At 53.3% G+C, this 13986-nt stretch overlaps 5 protein-coding genes across 5 annotated transcripts; 2 read left to right on the forward strand and 3 right to left on the reverse strand.

Annotated features, from left to right (window-relative positions):
- Positions 1-398: 398 nt before the first annotated feature.
- On the forward strand, positions 399-4101 carry PEX1 (Peroxisome biosynthesis protein PAS1; the record flags this gene model as incomplete). Its single annotated transcript, XM_036632299.1, has 2 exons — positions 399-518; positions 574-4101. 2 exons carry the CDS (start codon positions 399-401, stop codon positions 4099-4101), a joined length of 3648 nt encoding a protein of 1215 aa, XP_036502138.1.
- Positions 4102-4285: 184 nt separating this feature from the next.
- On the reverse strand, positions 4286-4777 carry CGCS363_v000451 (uncharacterized protein; the record flags this gene model as incomplete). The annotated part of the gene is made up of 1 exon (XM_036632300.1): positions 4286-4777. One exon carries the CDS (start codon positions 4775-4777, stop codon positions 4286-4288), a length of 492 nt encoding a protein of 163 aa, XP_036502137.1.
- A 2255-nt stretch (positions 4778-7032) lies between these two features.
- On the reverse strand, positions 7033-9084 carry CGCS363_v000452 (uncharacterized protein; the record flags this gene model as incomplete). Its single annotated transcript, XM_036632301.1, has 1 exon — positions 7033-9084. The coding sequence occupies one exon, from the start codon at positions 9082-9084 to the stop codon at positions 7033-7035; it is 2052 nt and encodes a 683-aa protein (XP_036502140.1).
- A 1559-nt stretch (positions 9085-10643) lies between these two features.
- Positions 10644-11817, forward strand: rpc40 (DNA-directed RNA polymerases I and III subunit RPAC1; the record flags this gene model as incomplete). The annotated part of the gene is made up of 2 exons (XM_036632302.1): positions 10644-10688; positions 10747-11817. 2 exons carry the CDS (start codon positions 10644-10646, stop codon positions 11815-11817), a joined length of 1116 nt encoding a protein of 371 aa, XP_036502139.1.
- Positions 11818-12053: 236 nt separating this feature from the next.
- uba3 (NEDD8-activating enzyme E1 catalytic subunit) lies at positions 12054-13733 on the reverse strand (the record flags this gene model as incomplete). Its single annotated transcript, XM_036632303.1, has 5 exons — positions 12054-13126; positions 13179-13258; positions 13317-13322; positions 13380-13481; positions 13549-13733. 5 exons carry the CDS (start codon positions 13731-13733, stop codon positions 12054-12056), a joined length of 1446 nt encoding a protein of 481 aa, XP_036502142.1.
- Positions 13734-13986: the final 253 nt, after the last annotated feature.

Below are 13986 nucleotides of genomic sequence, written 5' to 3' on the forward strand. Positions count from 1 at the left end.
GAGACCAAACCACGAAATTACGCGACTTCCAGACGCGAGCGTGTCAGACACGCGTTAATTGATTTTCGGGGCAAGCCACAATGTGGCGTAACATATGGATCCTGCTCCCCAAAAGCCAGGGGGTCCGGAAAAGATACGTACAGGACTCCTGCAGCTACCCCGTGTTCGGGCCCAATGGGGTGGAGGTGACTTTCCATGCCGGGAATGCCTCGGCGTCGGCACATGCCTAGGCCAGTCTCGGTTCATCTCTCATTTCCAGCTCCAACAGCTAGCTTCTCCAGACTCCAGCTACCATTAGAGCGAACCACGCCCTGCGAATCTATCTTGCTCTCTGCTAAGAGCGTGCCACTCTTTTGTTTTGTACAACCTCATGGATTGCTGATCAGTCAATTGCTGTCATGGCTCCACGGCGGAATGCGCAATCGACTCCGGCGGAGATCTCTCTCTCCCCCCAGCTCAAGAGCTGCCTGGTCAACCTCCCCGCATCGTTGGTCTCGCTCCTCGTCAACGTCAACACCGTAAGTAATGCCTAGACTATCTGCCTTAGAGTTCGAATTAACAATTGCGCAATAGCCCGCGCAAAATGTCGTCGTGGAACTCAATTACCGACCTTCCTCCGCGAGCGCCTCCGGGTCCGGCGCATCACAACAACGGTCCGTCTTCGTGGGCTGGACCGGCATGCCGAGTAAGCGCAAAGTCGCCCCCATAGTCGGACGAGACGGGATCAATGGTGGCAGGAGTGGTGGACGCGAGCAAGAAGTGGCACAGGTTGAAATTGATGCCACGCTCGCCAACACTTTGGGACTCTCGGATGGGCAGAAGGTGACAGCCTCCATACACGTCGATCCTCCGGTTGCGCACACGATCAACATTGAGCCGCTTACGCCGGAAGACTGGGAAATGATTGAGCTCAACGCGAACTTCCTCGAACTTAACCTGCAATACCAAGTCCGTGCCTTACCGAACCCCGCCTTCCTCTCGAGCACCGGTACCATCGTCCAGCCGCACGCCGTCACGTTGCATCTGTCGCCAACTTCTACAGCCAACATCAAGGTCGTATCGCTCGATCCCCCGCCACCAACCGATTTTCCATTCGCGAAAATCTCACCGAACGCCGAAGTCATTGTTGCGCCAAAGACCCGAGCCAAGACGTCGCATTCGTTGGGGGAGAACCGCAGCGTGGCCAGCACATCCAAATCGAAGCGAAGCGGCGCGAGCACAGTTCGTCGTCGAAGTGCGCGAGAGGAGCGAAAACCGGCGTTGTGTCTCCGAGGTGTAGACCAGACGGCATGCGTGGAGTGGTTTGACGAGGACATCACGATTCAAGACTTCAGTGTTTGGGTCGACCGCGACATTCTCTATACCAAGGACTTCCGAGGTGTAAACTACGTTTCGGTCAATATACTGCGTCCAACCCCCCAACCCAGCACCAACCCGCAAAAGCCGCAGCAGGACGCTGAAGCAGCGTCCAACGCGTCCAAGATCTCGACCAAGGTTATCGCGCATTTGCGGGCTTGGGATGATCCTCCTGACAGCAAAACAATCGCGCTGTCTTCGCCGTTGTGCTCAACTTTGGGCTTCACAGGCGCTGTAGGCGGCATTATCAAAATTGAGCCAGCGCCTCAGCAATGGCCACTAGATGCCGTGCAGAGGCTGATCATCCACCCATTTGCAGCCTCCAAGAAGTCGACATCAGACGGTTTGAAGTTCGGCGGCGAGTCCAAAGCTGGAAAGGAAGAAGCTTCAAAGCAATTCAAGCATATGTATGGAGCTCGCAAGGATTCTTCTTCGCTTCTTAGTGGTCCTCTGACCGATGGATCAGTCATTGGTCTCTACGACGGGTTGGAGGCTCCTCAAGGCTGGGAAGGTGGTGTCGTGCGCTTCGACCCGACTGCCATCAACAGCGATCCACTCAGATCGTCGACAAAATGGGTACTGGGACTCAGCGACAAGATCAATATCGAATTCCGTGACCCGGTCCCTCGTCCCCCGTGGATGAACAACGACAGTCTTGCCGAGTTGCAGCCCTCTTATGATGGTCAGCTTGTGGGCATTGACAAATTGCTGCAAGATCTTCGAAGTCACCTCTCTCATCTATCTTCGACTCTCCTTACTGGTGCCCTTGGCTCAGGCAAGACTGCTGTTGCCAAGTCACTGGCTCACGAGCTCGGAAAAGACCTACTGTTTCACACCACATACTTCCCATGCAGAAAGCTTGTTAACGACGAGACGAGAGTCGCAACTATCAAAGACACGCTGAATCAGGTTTTTATGTCAGCAAGCTGGGGAGCCCGACTAGGGGGCAAGGCTGTTGTAGTTCTCGACGACCTCGATAAGCTGTGTCCGGTGGAAACGGAGTTGCAAGTCGGCAACGACAACGGACGCAGCCGCCAAGTGAGTGAAATCATCAGCAGCATTGTGCGTCAATATTGCAACGCGGAGACTGGCGTGGTTTTGCTGGCGACATCCGAAGGCAAGGATTCTTTGAATAATGTTATAATTGGAGGTCACGTCGTTCGTGAAATCATCGACCTAAAGGCGCCAAACAAGGAAGCAAGGCGCAAGGTCATGGAGTCCATTGTGAGACAGGATGCTGTTTCTCCTGAAGACGTTCCGCAGGTGTCTCATGATGGTAGTCGACCTCAAACAGCGGATGGCAGTGCAGCAGGTGAAGATAGCGCTTGGATGGACGCAGGCAGCCAAGGCAGTCATGAGCAGCGGAACGGGACAGCAGCAGGCTTCGTTCTGGATCCTGATCTAGACTTCCTCGACGTCGCTGGTCTCACAGACGGTTACATGCCAGGAGACATTAGCTTGCTCGTCGCAAGGGCTCGCAATGAGGCAATCATTCGATCAGTCAGCGAGGATAACGAGGGAGGTGCCGTTAACCTTGGCCGCGTTGATTTCGACAGCGCCCTCAAGGGTTTCACGCCGGCGTCACTTCGAAATGTCTCTCTGCAGAGCTCTACCACAACATTCAGCTCGATCGGTGGTTTGACGGAGACCCGGCAGGTTCTCCTTGAGACCTTGCAATACCCGACAAAATACGCGCCCATTTTCGAGCAATGCCCTCTGCGGCTGCGGTCTGGTCTCCTGTTGTACGGATACCCCGGTTGTGGCAAAACCCTTCTCGCAAGTGCGGTGGCTGGAGAATGTGGTCTCAACTTCATCAGCGTCAAGGGACCTGAAATTCTCAACAAGTACATCGGTGCCTCGGAGAAGAGTGTCCGCGATCTCTTCGAGCGTGCATCGGCCGCCAAGCCTTGCGTCCTGTTCTTCGACGAATTTGACTCTATTGCGCCGAAGCGTGGACATGATTCTACGGGAGTGACGGACCGCGTGGTGAACCAGCTCCTCACTCAGATGGACGGTGCAGAAGGCCTCTCTGGTGTGTACGTACTCGCAGCCACTTCTCGACCGGACCTGATAGATCCTGCACTGCTTCGTCCAGGCCGTCTGGATAAGTCCCTGCTCTGCGACATGCCGTCACTGGAAGAACGTGTCGACATTCTAAAGTCGCTTTCTAGCAAGGTCAAACTGAGCGAGGAATTGACGAAGTCTGACGATGCCTGGACGGAAATTGCACGACGGACGGAAGGATTTTCTGGAGCAGACCTCCAGGCGCTTGTCTCTAACTCACAGCTGGAGGCAATTCACGACGTGTTGGATGATGTCACACACTCTCCTACGACCAACGGCAAGGTCAACGGAAAATCGGCTTCCTCGAACGGGTCGATTCCCAGCTTCGTGCAGTTCAGGTATGGGCAGGATGCGGCGCCTGCTACGAAGGCGATCAGTCGGTCGGCAGAGATTGTGGAGAACAACGCAATTCTTGCCAAGCTAGAAAGCATTAAGCAAGCTCGGAAGAGGGTCAAGCATGCACAACGTCCGGACGGCGAGGCTAAGCCCGTCGATGACAAGGAGGTTGTGGTGAGATTGGACCACTTGATGAAGGCTCTGGAGAGCACCAGGTCCAGTATCAGCACGCAGGAGCGAGCAAGACTGCAAAGGATCTATAGAGAATTTGTTGTCGGCCGTAGTGGTGAGATGAGAGACGGCCAAGGTAGCATGGAAATTGGCGGGCGAAGTAGCCTCATGTAAGCTCGTGTACGAGGGCGCACCAGCAAGCAAGCAAGCAAGCATTTTGACGAAAGCATGCGTCTCTGATCATGAGGCGCTCTGAATATGAATCTATTCATACCACTCATGTCTGTCATCTACAGGCTCTTCGTCTTGTTCGCAACATCTTTCCTCTCAACCAAATAATTCTTTTCTCTTCGATGCATCACTTCTTGCCCTCCAGGATCTTCTTGTGAAAGTCTTTCCAGTTCACGTCGCACTGCCCCTTCACCACGCTGGACAAAAATCTGGAACACTTGATGTCCACAACCTCAACTAACTCACTTCCCCCGCCTTCAGCATCTCTGACGGTCCAGCGCGTCTCCAAAACAACGCTGAGTGGGCAGCTGGTGCGCACGAAGCTGCCGTCCTTGGTGAACGTGAATTCGTAGTCGCTGACCGCATCCCTGTCCCAGATACCCTTGGGAAGCAGCGTTGGCACGCTGTCGGTGACTGAGTAGCACTCCGTCGCAGCAATGGGCTCAATGTCCTGGGGCACCGTTGGCGGGATCTCGGGAGTGCGCTTGGTGTAATCCTTCATGTTGGGATCGCACTTGATGTGGTGCTCCGCGTCGTGGATGAGAGCGATCGCGTCCTCCTTTGACATGCCCTCCGGTACCGGGGTAACGTGGGTTAGAGTTACTGTTGTGTTGAGCATTTTGGCTGAGTCGAGAGTTGTTTTCCGGGTGTTCCGAGCAGAGTGTCTGACGGTCTCAGTGTATCCTTTTTATGTGCTGATTGTTGGTTGGCCTCTGACTAACAATGAAGCCGAAATTTAGAGTGGGTTTGAACACGCTCGCCGCTAACAAAGTCGTGTAGTTGAGACAAAGTGAGGAGGCTTGAATTAAATACAACTTGGATTCGAACAAAGGAAAGCGTAAAATTGAAGATTACTCGGCCCGTCCTTATACACATTGGAGGCCGCATGCGTTCTATGCGGGAGTCAGTTGCATGTGACACACTTGATGTATCAGACGACTCCTGCCCACGGACCCGAATACGCGTGCGAGTGGATTGAGTGATCTTCGGTTTCCTAACCTTGCTGATTGAAGGCATAATTAAAGGAACGTCAAATTGGAGAAACGTTTCCCCCCCGCATGTACCAAAGGCAAAGTACCTGGGCACTGGGGGGATGCTCAAGTCTCTCATCGAGAATGCTCAAGATGGGCTTGACAGTTGGTTGCATACGATGGTAGTGTCAATTGGACAGAAGCAAGCTTATCGAAGGCCAAGCTTCTGGTTGCTTCGGTTTCCTTGTTGGTTTTCTTCATGTTTACAGGCAATTGCACAATACCAAGCTTTCCATCGAGAACTGGCCTCCTGTCGCTTCTGGGAACCCCTGGAGTGCCTAGCGCTTCCGATTGGGAAAGTCTAATTCGACTTCAACCCGGCACATTCTCTCCGCGGAATAATGACGGAAGGAAGCAGTTATGCTTGGCTCGGCCTCGGAGGCAAAGCGCTGACGCAGCGGGATGTCATGTGTGTCGGTCTTGAGGTCTGCGGAGCTGCGCATGATGCCCACCGAAGCAAAAGAGGCCCGAGGGACAGACGTCCCGGACCCGGATGCGGATGCGGATACGGAGTGTCGGCGCTGAGTTTCCTCTTGTGGAATTTCCGTGCGAGAGTGCCTCCGCATAAACGCCCGGGTCCGACGTCGTTGGATGGAGTCGAGTGGCCACCCCGGACTGCCGGCCCTCCGGTTCATATCGGGGCTCGAAAGCTAGCAATAGAAATGGAACGATGCAGCCAGTTTTGTGTCATTGCCGAGTCATTCGGTAATCTCGTATTCGTCCTGGTTCTGCAAGGGACGGTGTCAGCTTCCAGCAGCTGCATCTTCTGGCGTGTTGGAAGGTGAGCCACCATTGCCTCATTCTGAGCCTCTTTGAATGATGAATGAAGCCAACTCGCCTGCGCAGCATGCGGGCCAATCACAGACGAATCTTCGGGCAGCTATCTGCCAGTTCTTGGTTAGATTGTCGCTCATCACAGCGCAACACTGGCATGGAGCGATGGCAAATGGGAGGTGCATTGATGCAAATTGTGATTAGATGTACATAACTGAGCATTGACTCAGGACCTCAAAGGGGCACGCCTTCCACGTCTCTAAAGTTCGTTAGCTAGCTAAGTTTGTTCTCGTTGAGACTTTCCCGACATGGCTCATTTACATACCTTTTTGGAGAGAAAACTGTCGACGAAGAATGGAGTAGGCGATTCAGAAATGTGGAAGAAGATCAAGTCTAAATCAAAGCCAAAAGGTCTTCGTTACTAATACAGGCTCGCAGCAGCAGCAGCAGCAGCAGCAGTGCCTTGTTCGGCTTACCATGGAAGGAACCAACGCCATGCCGCACCTGCCTATATTACTATTTCTCGCGTCGACCGCAGACCGCCTGCCTCCCGATATCTGGAGATCGCGCTTGTTCGATACCCAATACAGGCAGAGTCTGTAAAAAAAGCTTTCATCTCTTCCTTTTTGGGTAGGGTTGAGCTGTCATACTGCTTCATGGAACGACTTTACTTAATATTCAGCTACTCGGCGGGAGGTCGCGACAATCCCTTTCTGGGCTGCCAATCCCTTTCTGGGCTGCCATGTGACGACGTCCTTAGCAACCACTCTTTCCCGTATTCTGGCTTGAATGCATTGGCTAATTATTAGAGCTTGCTTTGATTTTACTTCCTAGGAATATCGGGCAAGAGAGAGTCATTATAAGAGAATCCTGAGGCTATTCCGAGGCCTGACTACCTATAGATGTAGAGCTTTCCTACGCCTTTCTGTTATCAAACAAAACTATATATACAATGGTCATCCTGGTCAACTCTTGGGGGGTCATCCAGCATCGTCCCGAGCTCGACATCCCATTGCCATTGAACCATAATCATCAACAAACTCATCGCCCCGCAGCTCTCGTACCGGATTCAGGGAAATTGCCAATCGTACTCACAGGTCAGCGCCTCCAAATTGACCTTCTTACGCGTTGCAGTGAGGAAGACATGAACGAGATCCTCGTCCTTGCTCTCCGACTTGTCGCCGATATCCTGCTCCTCGCCCTTCTGCTCAATCTCTTCCTCACCCTTCTTCTGATTGGCCTTCTGCTCGCCGTTCTGCTCGCCATTCTGCTCGTCCATCTGCTCATCCATCTGCTCATCCATCTGCTCATCCTGATCCAGACCTTCCTCGTAATGGCTAGCCCCACAATATCCATGGCATAAACCAGATTTACCAGACGTAGAGGTGACACCCACAATCTCGAAAGCATCGCCACGCTTGAGCTTCACCGAGTGGACCCAGTCCTCGGACTCAAGCATCGTGAGCTTGCGGTGCTTGACCCCGGACTGCACGACGTCCATGTACTTCTTCTTCATAATCCAGGCCTCCAGCTGTGGGAGAAGATAGAAGCGCGCCTGCTGAAGGATCATGGCGTACATTGCGTGGTCGAAACCGTTGCGCTCGCACCAGAAAAAGGGGTATTGTCCGGTACGGAGGTAGCGGATTATATGGCTGAAAAGGTCCGGGTCGTTGTCAATGTGGAAAGCGCCGTCGCGAAACCACTGAGAGATGGGGAGGGAGAAAAGGTGGGCGAACCAGGGGCTTCGTCCGAGGACGTTCGCGCTGGAGACGAACTGACGGCCTCCCACCATGATGACGATTTTGTTCTTGTAAGGAGGCGGGTAGACGAATCCCGGAGGATCGGGGGGGATGTCCTGGTGGCCACGACCTGGGTACGGAAGATGTACACGAGGGCCTGTGTTGTACGCAGTATTCGCGCTGGTCTCATCAGTGAAGGAGGACTCGCTGCCATCCTGAGATATGAGGCTGTCCGCGTAGTCCTTGGCGTAAGGGTTGACGTTGGGGTCGTTGGAGAGAATCTCTGGGTACTGGCGAGACCAGAGAGGATTGGTGTAGTAGTCGGGCTCAGCTGTGGGCTGAAATAATGTCGGCTTGCCGTCCTTCAGATAGATCTTGGGCTTCGACTCCTCGTTCCAAATGTCAGGGGACAGAGACGAATTGTCTGCCGCTACCAATCCGTTTTCGCCAGCAATCACAGTCTTGTCAGAGTCGTCTGAACTGTATCCATCGTCATCATCGTCGGCGTCACTGAAGTGGACCTTCTTGTCGGTAGCCTTCTTGTCCTCTCCAGAGGTCTTGAGAACGCCATGCGAGGGACTGGGGCTGGCGTATGAACTAGAGGGGAGAGGAGGGATCTCATCCGGCTTCTGCTTCTCTGTGGGAATCTTGGGAAGAGCGCGAGGGGCAAGATGCGAGACGGCGTAAGAAACGGACGGCAGAAGCACCGTATTCTCGGCTGGCTTGTTCGCGGCGAGGGTCTCACCAAGGTGGCTCGAGTGAAGAGGGGTAGAATTTGCCTCAGTCTGTGTCGAAATGATGTCGCTCATGGACTTGACGGGACTGAAAGTCGAGGATGGGAGCAGGACAGCGTCAGCCGACTCTCTGTCGACGATCTTCACTGCAGTGTCGGTCCGCTTGTGACGGTAGATTGGAAGCTTTCCGGCTTTTTTCTCGCTCATCTGCGTCGAGCTGTGATCGTCAGGCGCGGAGCTTTCACCATTCTCAGACTTGGCATCGGCGTTGGCAATGTTGATGTGCTCAGTGAGGCTGGTGATATGGCTGAAGTTATTGGCCGTCGGAGAAGCGATTTCAGGCGTGTTCTTGTCGCCAGAAGCCACTTGATCGGTGACGCCATTTGGAGACGCATGCTGATCAATCTGGGCGCCATTTTCGGCTTGAAAACCATCGATAGGAGCAATCATCATGTCGAGTCGCTCAGAGGGTGCCATTGAGATGTCGGTCGAATTCGATGTTCCTTGCGACGAGGCAGCAACCGGCGTAGTTCCAGCTCCTGGGTTCTCCTTATCGCCACCGAAGAGACCAAAGAGGCTCTTTCTCTGGATCTCGTCGGAGGAGTCCGCAGACCGGAAGCGTCTGGTACCAAATTTCTGGTACGGCATTGGCATTGTTGTTGAGAATGCGAGCTTCGGTGTATTGGCAGCAGGTTGACCAGCCGCAGCTAGTGATGAGGAAGGCTGCTTATTGTTAGATGATTTTGGGAAGGAGCAGAAACAAAATATTTTGTTTTGATTTCTCGAAACATACCTGGGTCTTGCTCTCGGGACGAAAGAGCTCCATCGGGCAAGACGCGCAGCCTCTCAAGGCCCGACTACCAGAGTCAAGGGCCATCTGCGAGGCTGGTTGCTGCGACGATGCGGGTCTGTTGAGGTTTCTCGTCCAGTATTGGTGTGGACACACAATGAATTTCAAATGCGTACTAGCACTAAGAGCAGCAGAATAACAAGGTAGGGCTGTGAACAACAGTTATATTTTCCTCGCATGTTCCTGGACTCTCGGGTGCATATGAAGGGACTTTGTTCATCTAGAATATCTTGTTAACAAAGGTAAAGGGAAAGAAAGGAGAGAAGGAAGGCTCACTAGTATTGAGTCCGTTAAGATTCACTTGCTGAAAATTCTTGAAGAGTCAGGTGAGCAATGGTCCTTGGACAGCCTGCCTGAGGAGTGAGGCATATCGCAGCGGTTTTCATCCTCGCTTTCGCTAGTGGACTGATATCCGTCCCAACCAAAATATCTTCACACCAAATGAGGAGAGTGCGACTACTGAAGGCAAGGCGTATCAAACTTGGGTTGGTGTGATTTTCCCGGCAGAGGATGATGAAAAGGTGGTGGGCAGCACTCAGAAGCAGAGGGATTTCCACAAGGTGTTTGGGAGTGGGTGTTGTGATTACATTGCAAATATACCAAGATATGTAAGAGGGAAGAATCGGAGAGCATTCAGCGAAAATGAGGGTACTCAAAAAGCACACCCACGCGTCAGCTTTTTCAGCTAGAACAGTTAGTATTTTACAAGAATTCAATATTAATTGCTTATAAAATGTCCCTGACAAGAATTATACGTTTACGGAAAGAATATGGGACATTCATGCCAACCTCGTTTGAATTTTTATTTTCCCTTCGCAAGATCGCTCCTTTCACGCCTGACCAGACGGATCGCACCCTTGGACGCAAGAAAGCTACCCAAGCCAGATGCAAGAGCCTTAGCTTCAGTGGTGAAATAAATGCTCCTGCCCCCAGAACCAAATCTCCGGAGAGATACAATGGTGTTGCTGAGAGATCAGTCTGCGTTGATGTTGACTACATCATCCGTCGCTCAGAGGATCGTCGAGCGTGCTGTTGATTTATGCTCACCCTTGGTCTGCCTCGATCAAGTCACAGAATCGAGGCTTGATCGAGAACAGACATCTCACCTTCATCATAACAATGTTTTGGTGACAGAAGGACGTAAAAGTGCGAGGGCGTCGCATCTGCATTTGGAGATTCGTCATTGACCCCGGCCCCAATTATGGGACCACTTTTCCTTCCAGAAGGGGGTGAGTCTATGTCACTGGGTGTGTACGTAAGCCGCATACTCTCGGTGCTGATAGAGGGGTCCTCCAAAAAATTTCCCTTCTTATCGATCGCAACTTTTTGCTGTTCAGCCATAGTGACAAACCACACCATGGCGCCCATCACACCCAGTCAAGCCGAGCTGGACCGGCGGAGGGTAAGTCAACAGGCCGTTCTTCGCAGTCGGCGGTCCATCTAACCTATTGCTTTTCCAGATAGTCGGCATCAACAAGGAGACCGTCACCGATGTGACCTCGACCGACTACCCGGGAACCTACCCGGGCGAAGACCACTCCTGGGACCTCGAAAAGTTCGCAGAGAACTTTCGCATCCAGTTCCACCACAACAGCCAGCACGACGCGTCATTCTCCCTGATCGGCGTCGACGCCTCCATCGCGAACGCCTTCCGTCGCACCCTCATCGCCGAGATCCCGACCGTCGCTATCGAGAACGTCTACATCGAGAACAACACCTCCGTCATCCAGGATGAGGTCCTCGCCCACCGCCTGGGCCTGATTCCCTTCACCGGCAACCCCGAGGGCATCCACAACTTCCTCAAGTGGTATCGTAAGCCCGAGGATGGCGGCAAGGGCTCTTTCGACTACAACACCGTGCAGCTGCGCCTACGTATCGAGTGCACCCGCAACCCGGACGCCAGCCCCAACGAGAAGGACCCGAACGTTGCCTTCAACCACGCGAGCGTCTACGCCAAGGACATTGAGTTTGTCCCCTCAGGCCGCCAGGTCGAGTTCTTCTCCGGCGAGGACGCCATCCGTCCCGTCAACCCGGACATCCTCATCGCCAAGCTGAGGCCGGGCCAGTGCATCGAGCTCGACATGCACATGCACAAGGGCATCGGCGCCGACCACGCAAAGTTCTCCCCTGTCGCCACTGCATCATACCGTCTCATGCCTACCATCACCATCACACGACCGATCCTGGGTCAGGACGCCGAGAAGTTTGCTAAGTGCTTCCCGAAGGGCGTCATCGGCATCGAGAAGGTCACCAAGAAGGAGGCTGCTGTTGCCGGCAGCGGGTACGAGGGACACGAGGGCGAGAAGAAGGCTGTGGTCAAGGACGCCATGAAGGATACCGTCAGTCGCGAGTGCTTGCGCCATGCCGAGTTCGACGGCAAGGTGAAGCTGGGCCGAGTGCGCGACCACTTCATCTTCTCCATCGAGAGCACCGGGCAGTGGGACAGCGATCAATTGTTTTTGGAGTCGGTTAAGCAGTTCAAGACGAGGTGTATTCGTCTCGAGCAGCAGGTCATCAACATGGTTAGATGAAGCTTCACTGCACATGTACCATACCTATAGATATCCCGTGGTTTCTGGTTTTGCAACGGCTGGCTGGCAATGGAAAGAAAAAAGTTAATTCATGGCAATGCGTTTATTTTATTCTCTTGATATTTCACCTGAAATAATCAACTCCTGTTTTATGGCACATAGCGCCGCGCTTCGTCCGTCTTGGACATATCATACCTTCATTATTGTCCCTCGACACTTTTCTGGGGGTTTGGTGATTATGCAGTTCCCTTGAACCGCAGGTAGAAGTTGAACTCGAGTGGGAACGCCGGGTCAGTGACAATCACGTTTTGCCCGTCCTCCAGTCCCAACTCCTTGATGGTCTTCTCAAGATTTGGCCTCGTCTTTTCCTCCAAGCTAGGCGGGAATTGCATGTATAGCGTCTTGCCCTCGCCTCGAAGGGACGGTTTCTTCAGCTGAGCCTCCGGCCGGGTTGCGAATGACTCCACAAGCTCTTGTAGGGTGCTGTTGGGGTCAACCTCCAGTGGGCGTGATTGCTGTCCGCAGACGGGGCAGTCGTCCTTCTTTTCGTGTCTGAAGGTGTAAGTGTAGACACTGTCGTTACCAGAGTACATCATGTAGTTCTCCTCCATGCCAAGCGTCGGTGCCGCAGAGCTTGCAAGCTTGAAGGCCTCGTTGCAGCATGACGCAGCAATGATGGCGTTCGTGGAGGCGATAGCCGGGATGATGTTCTTGATCACGCCTTGGGTGAGGGCGTAGGTGACGCCCGATATCTTGAACTCCTCTGCCCGCGCAAGTGCCTTTTGGTACAACCACGAGACGTGTGCAGGGTCATCCTTGTCGAGCTGGGGGAACGGCTTCTCCTGATCCCATGCGATAACATGCGCCCACTCGATGCAGTGCTCAGGCTGACGAGGGATTGAGGCGATGGTGCAGAGAGGAACAGCGGCTCTAGGGGCATGCATATCCAACTGACACTCGATACAGGAGGTCATTGAGGGGATGACCACACGAGCCTGACCCTTGAAACCCTCTGTACCGCCATCGATCAAGGGAATCAGACAGTCGGCATCCTCGCCCGCTTCAGCTATTGATACTAACATGGCGTTGATCCATCTTCGTGCTTCAATACTGTCCAGGCCACAGATGACAAGCTGGAATTGCTTGTAGAAGTCGGCGTCGAAGTCCTGGATGCGGCAGTTATGGGCGGTGATTGTGACGCCCTTCACACGGCGCATGACGAACTGCGCTGCGCATTCGGATTTTGACTTGCCCACATCGGACTGGCGGAAGAGAAATTGTCGGTTGAGGTTCGAGATATCGATAGTGTCTGGTACGCTTCAGTCAGCATGGGCGCTGCCATTGATGTCGGTTGCGCTTACCCATATCAATGACATGGATGTCTTTGAACTTGGACATTGCCAAGTTCTTCAGTATTTCACAACCCAAACCGCCGGCACCACTGGGAACTCGTTAGTCGGAGGTGTCAGAGGTTTCGTGGCAAGTGACGAGACACGTACATAACCCTGTTGACCCCATATTAGCGACTAACAATGTTATCGGAGTGCGTTTCCTTTGCTTACAATACTTTCATCTTGTCAAACTGCTCGAAGGCCTCTGGTGTTCCGGCGACATCTGGGTCGCTGAACGGGCCGGGGTTCTTTCGAATGTTGTCGAGATATGTCCTGGAATCATGCAGGCATCAGCAAACGAAACAGGCGATTTGCGATGACAAGCTCGGTTTGTATCTACCATCTCTTCTCTTCGTTCACGGTACTGGCCGGCGTTGAGCCTGTGGCTACCGCAATAGGGGCTTCGGTAGCCATGTCTGGTAGGAAAAGCCGGTCGAGCTTGGAGTTGAGGGACTGAACGGGCTCGAGTGTGGTGTCTTGATCCAGCTGCTGAAGCTGGCTGTCGGGAGACGGAGGGGCCGACATGATGAAATAGTAGGCGGCCTAAAGTGCCTGGACGATTGCGGCCGTGCACGATAAGCGTTATCGGAGGCCTATCGATTGCTCCAGTGGGGTTGTTACAGGGGTTAGGAGTGCTACACTAAGGTAAGCCGAGGGTGGTGGGGTGGGTGGAAATGCTGTCAACGCTCTCGCAACGTCGTTGCCTTCGTCTGTGCTGCCTGCATTTCCACCAGAAGCGAGAATGATGTGTTTCTACTTCTGATAAAAATTAAGCGCT

Source organism: Colletotrichum siamense, assembly GCF_013390195.1.
Source record: "Colletotrichum siamense strain Cg363 chromosome Unknown KSG_Cg363_contig01, whole genome shotgun sequence".
NCBI lineage: Eukaryota > Fungi > Ascomycota > Sordariomycetes > Glomerellales > Glomerellaceae > Colletotrichum > Colletotrichum siamense.